This window comes from Dromiciops gliroides, chromosome 6 (assembly GCF_019393635.1).
Source record: "Dromiciops gliroides isolate mDroGli1 chromosome 6, mDroGli1.pri, whole genome shotgun sequence".
Taxonomy (NCBI): domain Eukaryota; kingdom Metazoa; phylum Chordata; class Mammalia; order Microbiotheria; family Microbiotheriidae; genus Dromiciops; species Dromiciops gliroides.
In genome coordinates, this window is record NC_057866.1 from 210,392,704 (window position 1) to 210,415,455 (window position 22,752).

The following is a 22,752-nucleotide window of genomic DNA, read 5'->3' on the forward strand; positions in this document are numbered from 1 at the left end:
TGTATACATACATACTCACATTACCTCATTCCCTAAAGGAGTTCTTAACCTGGGAGCTATGAACTTAAATATTTTTTTTTAATTTTTTTTTTTTTTTTTGCGGGACAATGAGGGTTAACTGACTTGCCCAGGGTCACACAGCTAGTAAGTGTCGTTTCTGAGGCCGGATTTGAACTCAGGTACTCCTGAATCCAGGGCTGGTGCTCTATCCACTGCGCCACCTAGCTGCCCCGAACTTAAATATTTTAATAACTGTTTTGATGTAATTGGTTACTTTTCTAATCTTATACATTTTATTTTATATTAAAACCATTATTCTGAGTATTCCATAAAGTTTTGCCACCCTTCCATTAGGGTCTATGATACACTTTTTTTTTTTTTGCAATAGCCTCTGATCTAGCACCTACCATGAACCCGTTGATTGAGTTTAAATATTAATTTAATTGAACTCAATTAAAATTACAAGTATGGGCCTGGCTTGCAGTCATGTGCTGAGGCAAAAACAACCCAAACTGTTCTTGATTTCTATTATCAATGTGGAAGCAATGGGGAATGCTTAGAGGTTTTGAACGGGTCTTGGTACCACCAATGGGGCCACCAAACTGAGAAGGTACTCAATTGTTTCTCTTTTCTCTTTTGGGCCTAGCTCTGCAAGATGGTGGACATAGAGGAGAATGAATTTGTCTAAACTCTTTATATGTCTAAATAAAACAGAAGCTAGCAGGTGACTTGGTATCAAACCATGCTCAGAGGAGACTTGTTGCAAGGGAATAGTTACAATCACCTCAAAGGGATCATGGGGCAGCTAAGTGGTAAAGTGTAGAAAGGACCAGGTCTGCCTGGAGTCAGGAAGATCTGAGTTCTAATCTAGCCTCAGGTGCTTGCTAGCTGTGTGACCTTGGGTAAATCACTTAATCCCTATTTGCTTCCTCATCTGGAGAAGGAAATGGGAAACCACTCCAGCATCTTTGCTAAGAAAACCCCATGGACAAAAGTCCATAGTCATGTAAAATTGGACAGGACGGGAGAACAAAGGGATCATAGACTTTCTTTGTAGAATAGACTATCTCCAGCATAATCAGAGAGTGAGGGTTACAGAGAAAAGGTTCTGTCTCTTAATTCTGCCTCAGTTTATTCTATGGCCTTGGTTTGGGGAATTGAGCATATACTAGAGGAAGAAATGAGTGTCAGGGTCACCACACAATGATATGACGACCATGAGTGCTGGGAGAGGTGGAAAACGCTCCCTGACCTGCTGGATAGAAGGACACTCAATGTCTCTATCTTCCCTGAAACAATGGAAACTTTCCTAGAGCGCTTTCAATAAAGGCATCTCCTTTTTCCCTGAATGCATTCTACTTTGAAATCATACTTCCTTGTATACCTGCTATTTCTTCTTCCTTTCCCACCCGATTTGACGGTAGGCTCCCTGGATGCAAGGGATGCAAGGGCTATGATGGTATGCATCTTTCTATCTCCAGCACCCAACATGGTGTCCTGCACTGAAATGGATTGAATAGCACCCTTCCATATGCAAAGTTGAATTATCACCAAATTTTTGTAACAGTTTTATACACATGCATATGCATACACACATACTGTATACATGTATACAAGTATATATACATATATATGTGTATATTGTTGTTTAGTTATGTCTAACTCTTCATGACCCCACTTGGGGTTTCTTGGCAAAGATACTGGAGTGGTTTGCCATTTCCTTCTTCAGTTGATTTGACAGATAAGGAACTAAGGCAAACAGGTCTAAGTGACTTGCCCAAGGTCACATGGCTAGTAAATGTCTGAGACTGGGTTTGAAATCAGGTCTTCCTAACTTCAGGCCATGCACTCTATCCAGTGAGCCACCTAGCTTCCCAAATATGTATAAATGCCTGTGTGTGGACACACATGCATATACATATACATACATACACACATACATACATAACACACACTGCTAACTTGGGACCAGAGGATTCATCTATGCTATGCATATGCTAGACATTTATATAATAGACCTTTATAAGTGATTCAAAACTTTCAAGGAAATAATATATGAGTATTTTGGTTTTATCATGAATAATTCTGTTTGTAATTTAGAATGATACAAATAACATTAATTCCTGACTATCTGCACATGAACCACACATTGATGATATGGATTATCATCCAGAGGTAGCAAATTGTTTCTTCCCAGTTAACATCACCCTAGGGGTAGCTAGGTGGTACAGTGGATAGAGTACTGGCTCTGGAGTCAGGAGTTCCTGAGTTCAAATCTGGCCTCAGACACTTGACACTAACTAGCTGTGTGACCCTGGGCAAGTCACTTAACCCTCATTGCCCTGCAAAAACAAAACCAAAAACAAACAAACAACAACAACAAATAACAACCCCCCCCCAAACCAAAAACAAACAAACAAAAACAACACCCTAAAACCTAGCACATTGAATACAGAGCCTACATTTCTATAGCACTTTTAAAACTTTTCACATATCCTCTGGTTTTTAAAGCCCTTCAGAGGCTGGTCCCTTCCTACCTTTCTGCAATTCTTATGCCTTGCACTCCCAAGATCCAGTGACCCTGGCCTCTTTCCTGTTCCTCAGATGTGACAGTCCATTTACAGACTCCAAGTATTTTCCCTGGCTGTCTGTCCCCTATGCCTGGGGCATTCTGTCACCTCATCTCTGGCTTCCCTGCCTTTCTTCAAGCCTCAATAAATTTCCACTATCTATAAAAAGTTTTTCCCAGTCCTCCATAATCTTAGTGCCTTCCACCTGACACTACCTCCAATTTATTCTGTATATTTCTGGCTTGTACCCAGTTCCTTTTTTATTCCTTTCTTTGTATCCCCAGCGTTTAGTGCAATGCCTACACGTTGTAGGTCCTTTAAAAATCCTAGCTGATTGGCTACTCAAAGCATCATCACGCTCAATTATTTCCCCCAGTTTTGTGGATGAATTTCTCCAATACTCTAAGAAGCCGTGATTTGATTGTTAAGTCCCTTTACCATTCAGGCAGATTGTCACACCTCAACAACTCAGTAAATGGGAGTTGAGGGTTGCTGTGACTGAACAGTTCATCATTGGTACATGATGTTATATAGCCTTCAGGAACCCAGGGTCCACTCTGCCCCACAATGAGGCACCAGGGGGAAATTTTTTGTGGAAGCTGCTTTGTGAACCAGCAATGGAAGCTAATTTTAGATTTAATGAAACATAATGAGGAAAACAAATCTGCTGGGCAAATTCCCAAGTATTCTTTCCAAAGCTTTCTAGACCCCCAAAATAACTTACAAATCATTCTGTCTTTTGGATTGTCTCCATTCACTACTCCTTTTCCATCCTGATGACTAAGACAACATAGTCTTTCTCTTTTTCAGGCTACTTGGGCTGTGCATGTCCTTTAATTACTTCTTTTCCTGTTCAAGGCTGCCCTTGTTCCTTTAAACTTGACTTCGCATGCATAAAACAAAAATTCAGAGTAGACACATTGTGTAACAGCCCTTGCATTGTTGCTCAGGATGACCCCCAAACTCCACACCTGGCTAAAATATAGCTTTCTGGACTTGAAAAGTCCTTACTTAGGACTCGTCCTTGATTGATGTCAAGGTTGAAGGCACTTCAACTTTACCTTCTCTTTATCTCCATTTTTTTTTTTTTGTCTCGAGGGCCTGAATTTTAGATTTATGCCTCAGCTCATTCCAACAAAAAAAAAATCAATTTTACATGGAAGTGCTTTTAAAAAACAAGTGAAAACCAGAATGACATCAAAACAACCTGAGTTTTTCATTCCCATTGACCTTAAAAAAAAAAGCCAGACAGTACTCCTGCTCCTATTGATCTGTTTGTGGTACCCATCTAAAGGAATAATGCACCTCTAAAAATAGTGAAAGCTCTTTTTAATGGATTCAGAGATGCCTTTTAATTTGCAAAGGAATGTGTAAAGAAGAAACCAAGGGACTGAAACAGAAACTTTGGATTAATGTAAAGATGTGTTCACAACACTTTCATATGTGATTTTTGCCTTGTGAAGAAGAAACTCTTGACACCAACCAGAACCTCTCTAATTGCTAATTAATAATGGCATTGGATATTTCCAAATTGCTTACTGAACATTTTATAAAAGACATATAATTTCCAATATAAAGTGAAACTAAATTCAAAGAGAATATTATGCTCAATACTCTGCTATACTAGCCTCTGAGTTACCATTAACAACCTCCCTTTTATTTTTAGTCCCTTTCTATTTTATGCCTTCTACTGCTTGACCATAACCCAAACTGGGCTTTTCCCTGAAGACACCACACCACTCATGACCCTCTCTAGGGCTGGCAAATCCCTTTCTCATGTCTTTGAAGTCAATGACCCAGGAGGAGTTAGCCTACTCCTTGTTCCCCTTGCTCTGTCACTCTTACTCAGTGGCCTCCCCCTTCCTTTAAAGTTATTACTTTCTCTTCCCTCCATCCTTGTGACTGCTCTGTATTGACTTCCAGGTCACTCTTCTACCTTACTCCATGTATTTTAGTCCCTGGCTTTCCACATTATGCCTTGACTTCCAATTGTGGTCATCTCAGTTTCTATTGAGGATCCTTTTACCACCTAGCCAACTCGCCATTCTTGATTTCCCATATTTCTATCTCCATTCTGCCTCAGAATGCAGTTGTTCACACTTTAGAACTCCTGAGAATCCATATTCCCTGATACCAATTTCCAAAATGGATAACTCTTAGAAATCTGCTTTTTCTCCATAATCTCCTGCCTTCTGTGGCTCTCAGCTTTGTTCTGAACTAGTTCATCACCTTCAACTTTGACCTTTGGTTCAGTTCCTCAATTTCTCATCTTGTTTTCTCAGTTCATTATACCTGTTTCAGCTTCATTTCCTTCCCATCATAGTCCTGACCCTATAACCAGCCATACTGCTTAACTCTTGGATTCCCATTGCCTTCTTTTTGTTGCCCCTTCTCTGCTAATTCCTCTTCTTGAATAACTTCTACTACCTACCTTCTATTCCCAAGTAACCAAATCCTCTTGCAGAAAGTCATGATGTTGTTCTGACTACATTAACCATAACTCATACTATCTAACTTCAACTAGGCCCACATAACTGCATGAAAATCCTTTATAAAAGGAATGGATTCGTGGGCAGCTAGGTGGCACAGTGGATAAAGCACTGGCTCTGGATTCAGGAGGATCTGAGTTCAAATGTGACCTCAGGCACTTGACACTTACTAGCTGTGTGACCCTGGGCAAGTCACTTAACCCTCATTGCCCTGCAAAAAACCAAAAACCAACCAACCAAACAAACAAAACAAAAAACATTTTGTAATTTCTCTTCTACGACTTCTTTCTGCCTACAAACACATGTCTGCCCTAATTAAAAAACAAAAACCAAACCCTCAAACTCAAAATTTCTTTCTATTGATTCTGCTCCTCTCTCTCTCTCAGCCCATGCTCCTCTTCTGCATTCATTTGTCCTAGAATGAGTAATTGCTATCATCTCCATCTTTTTAACCACTTACTTCTCAATTCCTTGCAATTTGGGTTCCATTTCCATGAACAAATACTAAAACATTTATTTTCAAGTTCACCAGTGACCTCTTAATTACCGAATAGCAATGTTTTGTTTTTTGTCTTTTTTTTTTATTCTCCTTGATGTTTCTGAAGCATTTGAAACTGTTATCTACCTCCTTCCTTCTCGATACTCTCTTGTGGTTCTTTTACTGCTTCCGGTGTCCTTTCTCATTCCTTTTTCTGTACTTTCTTCCTAATCATAGGTATCTCCCAAGGCTCTCTGTTCCTGGCCTTTCTCTGCCCTCTGTCAGAGTCATCTATTTTCATTATTCCAGTGATTATCCATATGCAGATGACTCCAAAATCTATATCTCTGGTTTCAGCCTATTCTTTAATCTCTAGTCCATGGATAACAACAACAGCAACTAATAGCTACTATGCATTTCCACCTGAATGTCCCAGGGCCACCTAAAGCTAAATGTGTCCCAAATTGAATTCATAATTTTCTTCCTTAAGCTTGTCTTCTTCCCAATTTACCTATTACTAATGATGACACCATTATCATTCCAATTTCCAATCCAAACTGTTTTAGATCCTTTCATTTCACCATCTCCTGACCTTCAGCCATCATTTACTGATTTGAAACCTGCAATTTCCATTAAGTTCCATCTCCTCCTTTCCTTTTCATATTGCCTTTGTCCATTAGAATGTAAACTCCTTCAGGGCAAAGATTTTATTTTTGCTTGTATTTGCATCCCTGACACAGTACATACAGTGCCTGATATAGAGTGAGTATTTAAGTCCTTTTTTCCTCTCTCCTTCCCTCCTTTTCTCCCTCTCTTTCCTTCCTTCCACATTGTTGCCACCATTCTTAATGCCCTCATAATCTCTATCTTGAATTATTATAATCATCTCTTTATTGATCTCCCTGCTGCTGTTCTCTTCTCTCTCCACATAAATTTTTTATACCGATGTTCAAATAATTTCTCAAGGTATAGAACCACCAATGGCTCCCCTAAGCCTACCAGGGGAAAAAACAATTAATTTATTATTTTAATATTCAAAGCCTTTAACAATCTGGCTCTGAGGTAACTGTCAAGCTTCATTTCACATTCCTACCCTTTGAATAATTTTCATTCCACCTAAATAGGATTAGTAGGTGATCCTTGATTTCACCCTGCCCCATCCAAGCTCCATGCATTTACATGGAGTGTTCTTTATACCTGTAACAGGTTCCCTGAATAGGTTCACACAATGAAACCTTCTTCCTCATTTAAAGCCAACTAAAATGTCATTTCTTTCCCTCATCCCCTTTCTAAATGGATTGAGTTGATGAAATCCTTTGACAGCTCTTGGCTTTCCAGACTCTCAAAGGCTATTATTTAAACAAATCCTTCCTCTGTTGAAATATTCTTTTAAATGTGGTAAAAGATTTTTTATTTGCTGTTTGAGTGGCAATTGCCATCCTCCTAACAGTGATGTTCTTTGCTTGAAAGATGGAATTACTACATTTGCATGCCTTGACACTTACTTTTAGCAATACACATAAAGGTCCAAAATGATAGAAAATTTCAGGTGGGTCATCTTCCCACAACAAGTATCAGCTTGTCATCCTTTACCCCCAATGAATGGTATCAGTACTTAGGATGAATGAAATGGAAAGAAGAAACAGAAAGTGACAGAACTAAAAGATGGCTGCCTCAATCACAAGACAAGATAAAAAAAGGAAAAAAATAATCCACCTTGGAAACACAGGACACTATCATTGTCCTGGTGGTTGTTGTTAGTTGTATCCATGTCTTGAAAAGAGGCACTAGGAGGTAATCGTCCACAATCATTCTGGTAGGGTAGATAATGGGCAGCACCATCTTGAGGCAGGGGAGGGAAAGGCTGATGCATGGGGCTCTTTCTGAGAGCCTTAAGCGATGAATTCCTCTCAGGAATGTCTGGAAGCAGCTCATTGATAAGTCTGTGTAATATGCTATTGTCGGGCAAACTTCCCCTCCTCTTTTCGGCTTTAATTTGATCACATATATCCTTAAGGGCAGAGTCCAGAGCATCAAACACTGATGATTTGGATTTTGTCTTTTCAGTCTGTTTTTTGGGAGCAGCACTTTTTTTCCTCCGGAAAGGCACCGGGCTTACCAGGAAGGCTAACTTAGAGAGACCAGAGTCTATTTCCTGTCGCCTCGAATCCTCAGCAATCTCTTGCTTAGCCCTTTCATGTTTTAACATGGTGGTAAATCGTGTGTAAGAGGCAGGGCATCTCCCCTTGCAGGAGCTGAAGAGGTGCCGGTGGTGGTGGTGGTGGTGGTGATGGTGATGGTGGTGATGGTTGGAACCGTAGAAGCTCTCTGAGGACGTAAAGGAGAAATGATCAAAGTCGCTCTCGCTGCAGAAGGAGGAGCCCTCTAGGTGAACAAAGTCACTCACATCGGAGACCATTCCATCTTGGTCACTGTCTGAGAACTCCATATGAGATCGTGGCGGTTCATCGCTGGTCACTTCAATGTGAATTGGCACTAGGGTTTTAGGCTTATAGCTTCGCCCGTTCACCTGATTGACGTGTCTCCCTTGGTTCTCTTCCTCCAACAGAGACTCAATGGAAAACCGTCGCTTTGGACACAATCCATTCTGAGGCAGTTCTAAGGCGACAGCGGACAACATTTCATCCCCCAGATTGGGCATGGACTTTGACTTTTGAATTAGCTTCTCAAATTCAGAAATGCGCGTGGGCACCATGTCCCTGGGCACTTCCTCGGTGGAGGATTGGCTCCACCCGCGCAGCATGCCCTTGTATTGTTCCTTTTCATACTGTAATATCCGGGACTTTACCGAACAGATCACCTCGGACTTCATCAACTCCTTGCGGTTAATGCGGTGCATTTTCTTGTACATTTTCAAGAACCCAGGGGCGTCATGTGCCGACTTATGCCGGATCCTCGCCCGGCTATTTGTGCGGTTCTCGGAGATGTAGGGGGAGACCCATGTCAGCGGGCAGCTGTCCTTGGAGTCCTCCTCACATAACAGAGAGCCCAGGCTTTCTGACTTGGTCTGTGGGTCAGGGAAACTATCGTGGTCCTCGTTCAGAAGATCATCGCAACTGCGGGATTTCAATTTGGGTGAAACCGTCTCTTCCGTGCTGCTCCAGACCTCGGCATTCTGCCGTGTCATCTGCCAGCCATTCTTGAAGCTGATGGAACGCTTTGAATCATTCGGCACATCCAAATGCTGCCTGTATGTGCCGCAGTAATCTAACTCACTTGAGGTGTGCTGGTTGTGCCCTGAATAATTGTAAAGGGATGGACATCCTTTGCTACCATCCCCACCTTATAATCCAAAGAGCAGCCCAGCAGAAGAGAAAGATTTCCGGCAGTTAACAGGTTCACAAAGAGAAGACATTGGGTCAGTAAGGATCAGAAAGCAAAGAACAGAGCAAGCAGTTAGTGTAGTTAAACCTAGAAACAGTATACAGATAGTTCAAGCAAGAAGAAAAATGCTAATTGTAACAAGCTAACGAACTGCTCAAATTAATTGACTTTCTCCTCTATTAAAATGTAGTCAACAAAATTAACAGAAGAGTAAAAACAAAAGAATCAATGACTGATAAATCTAATCCACCTATAGCAATGAAAAGGAAAAGCAGTACACCTCTTTTCCTAAATGCATTATGTGAAAAAACGTCAGTATCTATTAAACTGATAGCAAGGCAGGGGAATTGAATGAAAGACTGACGGTTTTGTATAAAAGATGAAGGTCTGTAAACATGAATTCATACTAGCAGATTAGGCTGTTAAAAATGGGTAATACTAATGGCTAATAACAGTTAAAATAAAGCCAACTGTTAGAAAGTTAACATTCAAAAACAGTAGCATGCACTTACTAGGCTTAAGAAGACATGGTGTAGTGTATAGTTTGTAATTGCAGGTAAGGAGAGTGAAATATTACTTAAAATTCAACTCAGAATTCAAAATTGGTCTCTTTATCATCAATCCTATCGACGACGGACAGGGTATGGCAACAAATTATAAGATAATGTGTCCAAGTAGTTTCCCAGTAACTGTAGAACAAATACAGCAGGACCTGGGTTTGAATCCTGGGTTTGCAATTTAACTATCTACATGACTGCACAAGTTCTACAAACGTTCTGGACCTCAGTTTCTTCATCTGTAAAATAGAGAGTAGGACTAGACAGCTTCTAACGTCTCTTTCAGCTCTTGGGTTATGATCCTTGGTGGTGCTGGCTAGTGATTCCCACTTCTCACAGGAAGGCCATGCTTAGGAATTACTTAGACTACCAACACGATAGCCTGACATCATCCTCTAAGTGTAAAAACCAGGGGTTGATATTTAATGTGTAGCGGAATCCATTTTACAGTCATTTTGGTTAGGGCTTATTCAGTCAATCATATCCCTACACAACTTCGAAAAACATCTAGCTTTCTGATTTAGCCCTGGGGATATAGGCTAAGTCACCATGGCCTCAACCTCTCTGTACAGTTCTGCTCCCCAGTGCCCAAGTCCCATCCCAGCAGTAAATTAGGTATTTAGGGAGGTCTTTTTTACTGCTCTATTCCCCAGGGGGCAATTTCAGTCACTGTAGCAATAACAGATACAATAGTCTCCTGGTGATTTGAAAGAATGAATGTATCTCCCTGGGTGTGAAGTTTACTAAGATTGTGGGGAAGACAGTTGGGCACTGGAGAAAATGTGGCTCAGTGATCTGTGAACACTGAAACTGATTTTTGAAACTGAGCATTTTTTTAAGCAAGATATTTATAAAAAATTCCATGCCATCTTTAAAACATGCCACTCTGTATTTGCAATGAGTGGATTGACTTCAAGGAATGCATGTGTTTTAAAGCCTCCTAGTAGATTGTACCAGGTTTTAGAAATAATTACCAAAAATTTGAAAATTTAAGAAGATTTGTAATCGGTAATATTTTTTGGGGGGGGTGCTTCCGTTTTTATTTCCCATATATCTATATCTATAGTTTTATCTATCTATATCTATATAGATAATCTTAAAAATTGTAGAAATCTCCAAAAATGTTTCCAAAAAATAGAAACACTTCAACATTATTTTATTAACAGACCATTAATAACTTATACAATACTTTGAGTTTATTCATGAAATATATGTGATTGTCTTAAAATAAAATGTTTAATAGACATTATGCAAGCAGGAAAATCCCTTTCAATAATTGATGTTTCATCAGCAGGAAATAACCCACATAAGAAGACTCTTCTTTTAAAACTTAACACAAGACATTTCATTCCAGAGATTCTATTTGATCAGCCATAGAGACAAAAGCCATCACTACCTTGGTACTTGTTTTCAGCAAGAACTATGCAGCGAGAAATTAGCGGATAATGTAGCGGCCAAAGAGTTGTTCTCTTACCTTTTGCTTTTGATGGGGAAGAAGGAGAAGAGCCAGTGAAAGATTTTGTAAGGGTAGTGCTTGGACCTGGGAGATCTGCTCGGGTTGGGCTGGCTCTGTTTGCATTCTGATCACCCACACTTCTGGGGTGACCCACTGCAGGCTCGCTCTTCCTCCTTTTTCTGTAGTCACCAGTTATACTTGCAGAGCTAAGGGAAAAAACAAAACAAAACAAAAAAAAGTGGGGGTGGGGGTGGGGGAGTGAGAACAACATCCAGTTCAAAATGAGCACTTTCTGAAAACCTGAAGCTAATATGCTGGTCTTATGAATAGGTCAAATAGGTAGTTACCTAGAAGTATAATTACTAATTATACTCCAAGATTGAAATCCCAACTCTTTAGCAATTTATTCATGTGTATTAAACATTTCCCTCTCTCTGTAATCCTATTTTAAAATGGAAAGACTCTTGGTATTATTCAGTAGTGCATTAAATCAAACACTTTGGTGTGAATGAATTTATCAAAACATGCCCTTCCTTGACTGAAAAGACCCCCTCATCCTCACTGGGGAGAAGGGGGAAGCACAGAGGGAAAAGGAGTGGGGGGGGAGACACAAAAAGGAGCACCAATTTCATCTACACCATGATTTTGTTTAGGGAAGTCAAAATGTCCATTCTAGCTTTTTAAGGAACTAAAATTAGTCCTTAGGACCAAGGCTACATTGTTATAAACTCAACATATCCATGTGAAAACCTGAATGACCAATGATTCATCCAGCAGGGTATTGCGATGGAAACGATACTGAATTTAAAGACAGAAGAGCTGAATTCAAACATCAGTTCTCCTATTTGTTACCTGTGAGACCTTGGGCAGGCCTCTTAATATCATTGGTTGTCTGCCTCCTTATCTTTAAAATGAAGAGGTTGGATCAGTGGACACCCAAGGTCCTTTCCAACTCTGAATCTATAAAGACAGTGATGATGATTCACTTTGACTATCTGGGCCTCATTTTTGACCAATTTAAAAATGATTACTTTCCATAATATGAACAGACTATTGATTATTGTATTTGTGATGGGGCAGGTGTTTCAAAATAAGTGACAGCAGAATTTTTATTGGAAAAGTTCCTCCCAGAAATGCAGATCTGCATCTTGGTTCTTTTGAGTAAAGAAGGAGGTTAGGAAGCAGGCTGGCATTTTTTACAGGAGATCCAATACCAACTCCAACTAAATGCAGGACCTTGCTATGTATTCAAGTGATTCTATTATGACAACGATTGGGGGGAGGGACATGTCACCTTCTAATCATTCTTTCCAGTGCTCAAGAAAGACATAAAAAACCATGGTGAATGTGTCACTGAAAAGGCAATTAGATCTTACCTAGCAGGCCTTTCCAGGCTATGATCTAAGGAGGTCTGATACAATGAGGCCTGTAAAAACAGAATAGTGATTCTATGAAGCTTACAGAATGAAAAAAAAAATGTTCGCTTGTCTGAGCTCATGAAACCAATTTTACTGAAAGGAAATTATCAAAATAAAGGAAGAAAAAAATACCATTAATCTTAATTACAGTAATGTACTTTCCCAAAGGGAAGTCATGTGTTTAAAAATAAAGCCTTATAATAATTCATCAGCATGTATTTTCCCTTTTAAAGTCTTGTGTTTGTAATGGGAAGTATAACTCAATAATCCATGACGTAGTTGCTGTTTGAAAAATGGAAACCTGACAACCTTTGAAAAGCAATCTCTCATCTAGTCAAGACTATTACTCTAATTTATTGACAAAATCCCATCTATTAACTGAACAAAGGAGGAAACACGGCAAGAAATCATTTAGACATCTGCGGTCATTGTTCGGTTCTTGCAGAACTCCCCCCCCCACCCCCTGCCCTTTTTTTTTGTCAAGGTCTAATGATTATTTTCCTTTGGAATCTCAAGAAGACAGAATGCAGGCAACAATAAAACACATTTAACCTTTCAACATGCACATCAAAATAGAACTATAATTTCTTAGACATTTTACACAATCATGGAGTTGTAATGGATCTCAGATGACATGTAGTCCAACTAATATCAGGAAAAAACAACCCAGTATAACATATCTGATAAAAGGTCATTCATCCACTCTCTGAAGACCTCCAATGAGGGGGAACCCTCTGAGGGCATTTCCTTCCACTTTTGGGGAGCTTTAATTGTTAGGAAGTTTTCCCTGACATCAGGTCTAAATGTTTTGCAACTACCAACCATTGATCCCAGTCTGCCTTGGGGGCCTAAGAGAACAAATCTAATCTTTTTCTATGTGACATCCTTTCCAATCATAGATCATTCTCAGGTCACTCTTGAGACTTCTCTTCTCCAGGATAAATCACCCTAGCTCCTTCAACCAATTGTCATATGACATGTGCTCAAGGCCCTTTGCTATGCTAGTTGTCTTCTTCTGGATTCCCTCCAGTTTATCCATGTCCTCCCTAAATTATAGCACTCAGAACTATATACAATACCACTGGTATACTTTAACCAGGAAAGAGAACACAGTGACAATCACCACCCAAAATGGCATGAACATTTTTGGCTGTTGCTTCACACATCCCTCATCTCCCACCCTCCCCAAAACACCAAAAATCCGTTTCTCCAGATATGAGATATAGAAGTAGTAATTCAAGTTGATACAGAATGTCTAACCCTCATTTTAGACATGAGTTCCATAGTTAACTTTGAGACCAGAGCTAACAGAATTATTTGAATTCCATCTTTTAATTTTGTTCACCTGTCTATCTTCTATTGTAGTAATTGGTTATCAGTAAAAGTTCCAAAAGATAGGCAGCCAGAGAGACAGGATAACATATCCCTAGGTAATCATGTGAACTATAATATTTTAAAAGTTATTGTTACTCAATCATTTCAGTTGTGTCCAACTCTTTGTGACCCCATTTGGGGTTTTCTCATCACAGATACTGGAGTGGTTTGTTATTTCCTTTTCTAGCTCATTTTACAGAGAAGAAAACTGAGGCAAATAGGGTTAAGTAAGTTACCCAGGGTCACACAACTAGTAAATGTCTGAGGTCATATTTGAACTCAGGAAGATGAATCTTCCTGACTCCAGGCCCAGCACTCTATGAGCTATGATGCCACCTAGGTGTGCCAACAACTTTAATTTATTCTCTGTGATATATCTACATATGTATGTATGTGCATGTATATGTACATATATGTAGAGATGTAGATGTATGCATGTATGTAGATATATTCTCTGTATAATATAGAGTATAAATATGCATGTATATGTATTCTCTGTATGATAAATTTATTCTCCATATAATATGTAGCATAAGAATTATACAGGGAATAAATTTAAGTTTTGAATCAACAAAATCACTTGGCCTTATTCTTCTGTGTACATCATATTCTCAATTACAGATAAGTATTCTATAGTACATTGGAAAGCAGCTATTAAAGCATTTTTATTATCAGTTAAAATAATCTGTGTTAAATTAATGCTGTGGAATGTTAAAGTTCAAAGTGTCTTTAGAGATCATCCATTTTACAGATGAGGAAGCTGAACTCTGGAGAAGTCAATAGTGAAATTAATGAGCCATCAGATCTACAACTGAGCCTTTGGTCTTCTAAGTCCCAGCCAGTGTTTCTTCTACTATATCACACTAATATATTTTATCATATCAATACGTTCAACAGAAAATAATTGAATTGTGTTTCTATCACAAATATCATAGGAATATTATAGAATCTAAACTGCCCTACATTTTAATTTGTAAATTCTTGAAAATAACATGCATTTTATGCCAAGTGTTTGTCTCCGATCATCACATTCAGGTACAAAATTGGACTCCTTCACAAATAACATGAGAAATCCCACTTATGCAGGGAAAAAGGCTTGCCTATATAGATTAATTGAATCTCATACAACTGTACAAGAAGTGACCTTGCTAAACCCCAAGACTAGATGACTGAAGATAAATCATGCCACCCAAGCCTGACCAGAGAGATGATAGCCTGAAAATTCAGAATGAGACATACATTTTTGGACATGGCCAATGCAGGGATATATGTGGTTAGACTTGTTCATTATGAAAGATTTTAACACAGAATTGGGGAGATATAGTGAGATAGAGCTGATTAATTCTTATAAAGATAAATACATAAAATGTTTATATATACATATATATGTATATATATATGTAATCCAAGTTTGAAAAGCATAATGAATCTCAACTGGAGAAAAATAAGAGAAAGAGTGGCTAAGAACACCTTTTCAATAATTTATAATAAAGAATTTCCTTTTTCCCAAGTGGAAAGTATTCTCAGAAAATTTTGGTCCACAGTTTGATAAGTTTAAATAATCTTCTCAATTTACTAATTTTTTTATGTAGCCTGAAAGAGTAGAAGACTAGCAATATGACTATGGAAAATCAATAAATACATGCCATTTTATCTCAGATCTACTTTTACAGAATATGAACTCAATTGATTTGGAAGGGTCCTTAGGGAAAATATCATTCAACTCCCTCCCTTTAGAGATGAAGATACTTAGGTTGAGAGCAGCTGAATCATGATTATACAGGCAGTAAATAATAGGATCAAGATTCAAACAGGTCTTCTTACCTCAAAACCAGTCTTGTTTCCACTTCACCAAGATAATAGATGGAAGGCTTGCTAATGATAAGAAAGAACACACTGATCTGGTGTGGTAGATCTGGAGACAACCTCCCTAGGTATTTAGTTGCCTGAATCATGGAGATGTTGAGTTACTTGCCTAGGGTCCCATAGCTATCAAGCATAAGAATTTGGATTTGAAGCTGGGTCTTCTTGATCCTAAAACCAGCCAGTCTATCCAAAAGGACATATTACCTCCATGATCACCAAACATAACCTCATTCCTGTCCCAGCTGACAGAATGATAATCAACATTATAAGTTATCTTGATTTACTGGACCTCAAACCTCAACTGATAGAGAAAAGCTTTACCTTCACACCATTCCTGGGACATATTGAATTATCTGTGATTACTGAATAGTTAAGTCAGACCCATCAGCCTGGGAGAGAAAGACCTCTTATCTAAGGCTAGTAAAGCAAAGGCAACGGTCTATGTTTTTTCTTTTTTTCTTTTTTTTTTTTTGCGGGGCAATGGGGGTTAAGTGACTTGCCCAGGGTCACACAGCTAGTAAGTGTCAAGTGTCCGAGGCTGGATTTGAACTCAGGTCCTCCTGAATCCAGGGCCCGTGCTTTATCCACTGTGCTATCTAGCCGCCCCGGTCTATGTTTTTTCTAAGGACACAGTGTCCCACAAGAAGGAAGCTGTGTCTTACTGCTGCCCATAGGTGATGTGCAAAAGCACTGATGAATTTTCAAGCTCAGAATTAAGCTGCCCCTTCTCCAAAAGCAAACTGGCTTGAATTCATCAAGACCAGAAATCCTGTGAACATTAGGCATTTCATGGAAATGGTAGAGTTTTCATCATACCCTGCCAATGAGTTCCTGAAGTACATTTATTTAATGGAAGTTACCTTGAGTTAGGTTAAAAGTAAAGGAAAAGGGAGGGATGGAGGGGGAGAGGGGGGACAGAGGCAGAGAAAGGGAAGAAGGAAGGAAGGAAAAGAGGAAAGAAGGCAGGAAGGAAATAATCATTTATATAGCACCTGTTATGTGCCAAACATAGTGATAAGTGCATTACAAAACATATCTTATTGAATCGTCAAAACAACCTTGAGACATAGACGCTAATATTACCATTTTATAGTTGAGGAAACTGAGACAGACATAGATTATATGACTTGTCTAGGATTTTTCTGAGGCCAAATTTAAACTGTTCTGACTCCAGGCACAGTGTTCTCTCCACTGACCCAAATAGCTTTCTTTTAAGGTAAAAGAATCCAAGAATGATAAAATAGCAATTAATTTGGTTTTTAAATGTTAAAAAAATTAAAAAAATAATAGCAATTAATTTGAAGATAAAATGTGGATACCAGATTGGGGGAATGGGGATGGGTTGTATTGCTTATTGATTTTGTTCTGAGATTTTTCATGATACTCACTGTCTTAACATCTAGTACTTAGAGAGGATCATTTTGATAAATCTTCAAAACCTTGGATAACCTCCTTTTTCTTATAAATAACTCTTATTAGGTGTTTCTTAGAAGGCCTTTACTCTTTTCCTTTGGACCTAGTGTTTACAGAATATTTAAAAGAGATATATTAATTTATCAATAACTGGTATGGCTTTGTATGCTGTGATAGTTTATAATCTTTACCATATAGTTTTGGACCTCCATATTTTATTAGAGAAAAATCTTTCTTCAATTACTGATGGAATTGAGGAGCAGAAGGACAGTATAAGATAGTGACTGGGGATGGTAGCTTTGTACTCAGGAAGATGAGTTCAAGTTCTTTTAGGCAGCTGTGGTACCATGTGCAAGTCACCTCACTATAAGTTATAGACAAGTTGCTGAACTGAATCATGAGAAGAAGTTTCCACGTCAAGCATTTCCCTATACCAGCAGAATCACAGTTCTGGACAAGAGAAGGAAAAAACCCAGCAATAACAAAGTATAACAAAAAAAAATTCCTGAAGAAATGAGAGATATCTTTTCAGATATCACCCCCAGGACAGAAATATGCACATTTACATATCCATGTGGAATTAATAGTAAGGTTTTTATTATTCTTAAGTCCAACAATTATGACCCTTGGTGGTGCTTACTGAAATAGAAATGTATATCAGGCCTTTACTAGTTATATTTGATTCTCATGGCAAATAGGGTCTATCTTTCCATGGGGAAAAGTTTTTTTGAATAGTGTTGGGTATAAATGATCTGAATGATAAGTGCATCTTTGGTAACCATACCTAATTTACTTTCCTAATCATTCAGTGAAGAATAAAATTACACAAATATTTATTGATCCAGGGACTGTAATCTTCAGTGGTGACAGAGGGTCTAATAGCTGAAGGGACCTCATGGGTGAACCATGCTAATCAATGTCTGAATATCCCCATACAACACACCTGATCATGCATCTTCCACCTGAAAATCTTTAGGAAAGGGGACCTCACTGTACACTTAAGTAGGTTCTTCAATTCTGTATAGCTCTAACATAACAGAAAGTTAGGAAAATTTTCCTTCTATTAAGCTGATATCTGCTTTTGCATAACTTCCATTCATTGCTCCCAGGTCTGCCCTCCAGGACTCAACAAAATATTCCTAGTCCCTCGTCTACATAATTTTTCAAATATTTACCAATGGTGAAATCACCCAATTGGGAACATATCAAAGTATCTTCTGGGCTATTTCACCTTACTACTTTCATGCATCTTCAGTACCCTTCAAGTAAAGGGTATATATTCTTGTTTTTTGGTTTGTTTCTTTGGGAGGTAATCAGGGTTAAGTGACTTGCCCAGGTTCACATAGCTAGTAAATGTCAAGTATGTGAAGTCACATTTGAACTCAGGTCCTCCTGACTGCAGGATTGGTGTTCTATGCACTGAACCTAGCTGCATTTGGAACCTAGTTCTTGTATTTGGAAATGGTATGTTCTTAGGGGCAGCTAGGTGGCACAGCGGATAAAGCACTGGCCCTGGAGTCAGGAGTACCTGAGTTCAAATCCGGCCTCAGACACTTACTAGCTGTGTGACCCTGGGCAAGTCACTTAACCCCAATTGCCTCACTAAAAAACAAAACAAAACAAAAAAAATGGTATGTTCTTCCAGAAATGAAGATAATTTAAGATGAAGATAGACAAAACAGGAATGTAGTTGCATATTGGTGAGTACCATGATTACTTCCTAACCTTGCTTCTTAGAACCAGAGGTATGGAGGCTTCCCCATTAGGGAAGAGGCATATTTCAACACACATAATAATGAAGGTAAGGTTCACGGAAAAGACTGGTAGATTTGGAAGCAATGGAACCCAAGTTCAACTCTGATCTGCAACTTACTGTCTGCAAGACTTTTGGGTACATTATTGAACCCTTTGGGCTTGCACTGCCCAGTTCCCAAAGCAATAACAAGAAGGGGTCAAATCATATAAACTCTGAGGACCATTTCAAATCTAGATCTTTAATTCTGGGACCCTGAAAAAATTAAATTTATGAAGCCACACATTCCAAATCTTAAAAAATAAAGTAACCTCATCTTGAGACTCTCCAAATTTCCTTTTTTTTCCATGTTATCGTGATCATATTGCTGATGGTTTTTACAACTGAATTTATAGACAGCCATACTATTTAATAGAGGAAAATGTTATCTGTTTTATCTTTCGCTGTAACAATCCTCAAACTAACTCTTTTCTTCTGTGACTCTATGTCTACACTTCTAGTCACTATTATCATGTGATACAACCTTAAACAAATAAGCTCTCTCACCCCCTCCCATATTTATGGTCAGAATGCAAATTCACAGCTCAAAGTACACCGAATAGAAAGTTATGCTTCAAATAATATTTATAGTATTAATTTAAAAGTTTGCTGGCCGTTTAAAACCTACTAATTATCTATGCTTATTTATTAACATTAAGGAATACAGTTATCCCTTCCACATCTTTGGGGTTAGGGGACGTGGCACCCTGCAATCTGGAAAATCCACATAAAATTTTTGACTCTCCCTTTGTACCAGAAAAGAAGTCTGAATGTTTTCCTTTTCCTTTATGGATTGTTTATAGTACCTTATTGTAAAATTGGGGTTGATATTATATATTACTATGCATATATTTTATGCATTTGAGTTTCTAAACTTTTCCTGTGTCATCTGCAGCTTCCACAAAACTCCCCCCAAATTCCCATTTAATTTCTTATGCTGACCTGCAATTTATCTATGATATGACAGTCTCAATGTGGAAGGGATAACTGAAAAGTCATTTGAAGCAAGATTGAAAAGAATTGTCTCATTTAGGTACAGATTCAGGCCAGCTACCTTATCATTTAACTCTATTAAACATCTGTTATCACATAACTTCTAATCTCAACCATCTGTTGGGTTCTTCCTTGCTATATTTAGGCAGGTTCAATTTTTTCTTGCTATTAAAAAGCCCTCATTAGATCCTACCATCTACATGAGCTATTGCCCTACATCCCTCTTCTTTCTCTCTACCAATGGCCTTAAAAACAAAACAAAATTAAAAAAACCCTGCCTATCCTTGTTGCCTCTACTTCTTTATGCCCAAGTCTCCTGCAATGTACCTTCTGACCCCATTATTCAACTAAAGCTGCTCTCTCCCAATGTTATCAATGCTCTTTTTTAAATTGGAAAATCTGATCATCTTTTTTTTCCCCTCAGTCCACATCTTTCTCCACCTCTCTGCTTCATAACACTGTTGACTGCCCTCTCCTCCCTGGTTTTCATGATGCTACCCTCTCCTGGTTATTCTCCTCCATCTCTGATAACTCCTTCTCAGTCTCTTTTGATGGCTCGTTAACTACATTATAGCCCCTAATTATTGGTGTTCCTCTAAGGCTCTGTCTTCTGACCTATTTCACATACTCTTCCTTTGCAGCCTTGTAAACTCCAATACATTGAAATTTTCCTCACTGTGAAGATTACTCATAGATTTATTTATCTAACCTTAGCTGTCTCCTTTCTCAGCCTCCATCCTGCATCACCAACTGCCTCCTGGGCAATAAAAACTAAATATCCAGCTGGCATCTCAAACTCATCATGTCTAAATCAGAATTCATTATCTTTCCCCCAAAAAAATCCAATTTCTTTTTTCTACTAGACTTTCCTTTCTCTTTAGAAGATACCACCATTCACCTGGTTTTCCAGGTTCATAACTTACTTTCCCTGACCCTACATCTCTAGTCAGTTGCTAAATCTTTCTGTTTCTACCTCTATGACATTTCCCATATTTGATCCTTTCTCATCATTCACATCACCACCATCATAGTTCAGCTCCCCATCCCCTCTTACATGGAGTGTTACAGTAACCTCTTAATTGATTTCCCTGCTTCAAGTCCTTCCCCTATTTCAATCTACCCTCTAAGAAGCTAACAAAGTAATTTTCTTTCAGTGCAATCCTCTCTTCAATAAACTCCAATAGCTCCCTATTGCCACTAGATAAAATATGAATTTTTCTCTTTGCCTTTAAAACACTTTGCAACCTGGCTCCAACCCTCTCTTTCCAAGTTCATTATATATTCCCTTTTCTATACTCTGTGGTCCAGATGAACTTGCCTTCTCTCTGTTCTTTATACAAAGCTCTCTATTTGTCTATTCTGTACTTTGGTACTGGTCATTTCCCATGCCTGGAGTCCAGTCCTCTGCCTCAAGTCTATTACAAAAATCCCTTTCTTCCTCCAAGGTTCAGTTTAAGCATTATCTTCTATATGAAACCTTTCTTAATCCCTCCAAATTCTGGTACCCTACTCTCTAACTACCCTTTACATTAATTTATTCTGTATATGGACATTTTGTTTTCCCCATTAGAATAGAATAACTTTGAATAAAGATTATTTCACTTTTTGCATTTATAGTTTCAGTTGCTAGCATACCGCATGGTATATAGTGTACTTTGAATAAAAGCTTGCTGATTAATTGATGACTTAATCCTGGAAGCCTGAATCTAAGAGTCACTGTCATAATAACTTAAATTGGATCTTTGAAGGGGACTTAAATGCCCCATGACTTTTTTTTCTAGATTGCTTTTTATCATGCCACTTTATGGATCCATTGTGATAACTAAGTTGATGGAAGGTTACAAATAGAAATATATTTTTCATGATATCATCTTTGTAAAAAAAAAAAGTCTAGGAGGCAGCTAGGTAGTGCAGAGAATAAAGTACTGGCCCTGGATTCAGGAGAACCTGAGTTCAAATATGGATTCAGACACTTGACACTTACTAGTTGTGTGACCCTGGGCAAGTCACTTAACCCTCATTGGCCCACAAAAAAAAGTCCAAATCTTAAGTATTACAAACTCTAGGATTTGGAAAGAACCTCAGAGATAAACTCATCCAAACCATATCTGAACAAGAATCCCTACTATAGCACCTCTAATAAATCATATAGCTTACACTTGAAAAATTCCAATGAGAGGGACCTTACTCATCTCATCCCATCTCACCCAAGAACAATTTTAATTGTCAGAAAGTTTCCTCTTCTATTGAGCCTGAGTTTTCCTACCTGTAGTTTGCTCCTTTTTCTGTATTACAGACCTAAACAGAGGATGGCTAATTCCTCTTCCAAAACAACACTGCGTTATTTTTTCCTGACTTAAAAATTGTTGGAACATTTTAAACTTTTTAAATTTTATTTTATTTTTTTCAAGGAACCAAAATCTATACTCTCTCCATTCCACTTTCTCATCTTACTGAAAAAGAAAGAAAATCCCATTACATTCTTAAAGATAGCTATGCTCATTCTTCCTTCTCCAAGTATTCTTTTCTATGAGCTAAGGCTTACTAGTTCCTTCTATCTATCACCCATTGATGTAATCTCCAGTCTCCTTACTACTGCTTGCCATCTTCTTGATGCAGTGAAGTTTATCAGTGTCCTTCCTAAAAAAAAAAAAAGAGTCCCCATGCCTGAACAGATTATTCCAGGCATCATCTGACTCAGGAAGAATACAGCAAGACTATAGCATCCTTTGAACTGAACACAAATGCACCTTAATAGGATGACATTAGATTTGGGGGGGGGGCTGGAACTCCATAGCACTGATGAATCCTTCTGTCCACTAAAACCCTTTGGGTCTATGATCCCCCTTCCCAACATAATGAATTCTCTTGAGAATGATACTGCAGGGCATAAGGCAGTGATAAAAAGCTGGCCATTTAGAAATGATGGAAAACCACTAAATGATGGGTTGTGAAATAGGGATGTGCAGAATCACAGCAGCATTCTGTAAACCCATAATCT

General features: G+C 38.5%; 1 protein-coding gene across 30 annotated transcripts in view; it reads right to left on the reverse strand.

Annotated features, from left to right (window-relative positions):
- The window catches only part of SORBS2 (sorbin and SH3 domain containing 2), a 511,092-nt gene that overhangs the window by 49,566 nt on the left and 438,774 nt on the right, over nucleotides 1–22,752 (reverse strand). For 24 of the 30 annotated variants that reach the window (XM_043970499.1, XM_043970498.1, XM_043970500.1 and 21 more), the window contains 3 exons: nucleotides 12,272–12,321; nucleotides 10,914–11,101; nucleotides 7,254–8,840 (listed from right to left, as the gene is read on the reverse strand). In XM_043970499.1, coding sequence (XP_043826434.1) covers nucleotides 7,254–8,840; nucleotides 10,914–11,101; nucleotides 12,272–12,321 — 1,825 coding nt within the window. The remainder of the gene's footprint in view (nucleotides 1–7,253; nucleotides 8,841–10,913; nucleotides 11,102–12,271; nucleotides 12,322–22,752) is intronic. The other 6 variants (XM_043970520.1, XM_043970521.1, XM_043970526.1 and 3 more) reach the window with 1 other exon arrangement.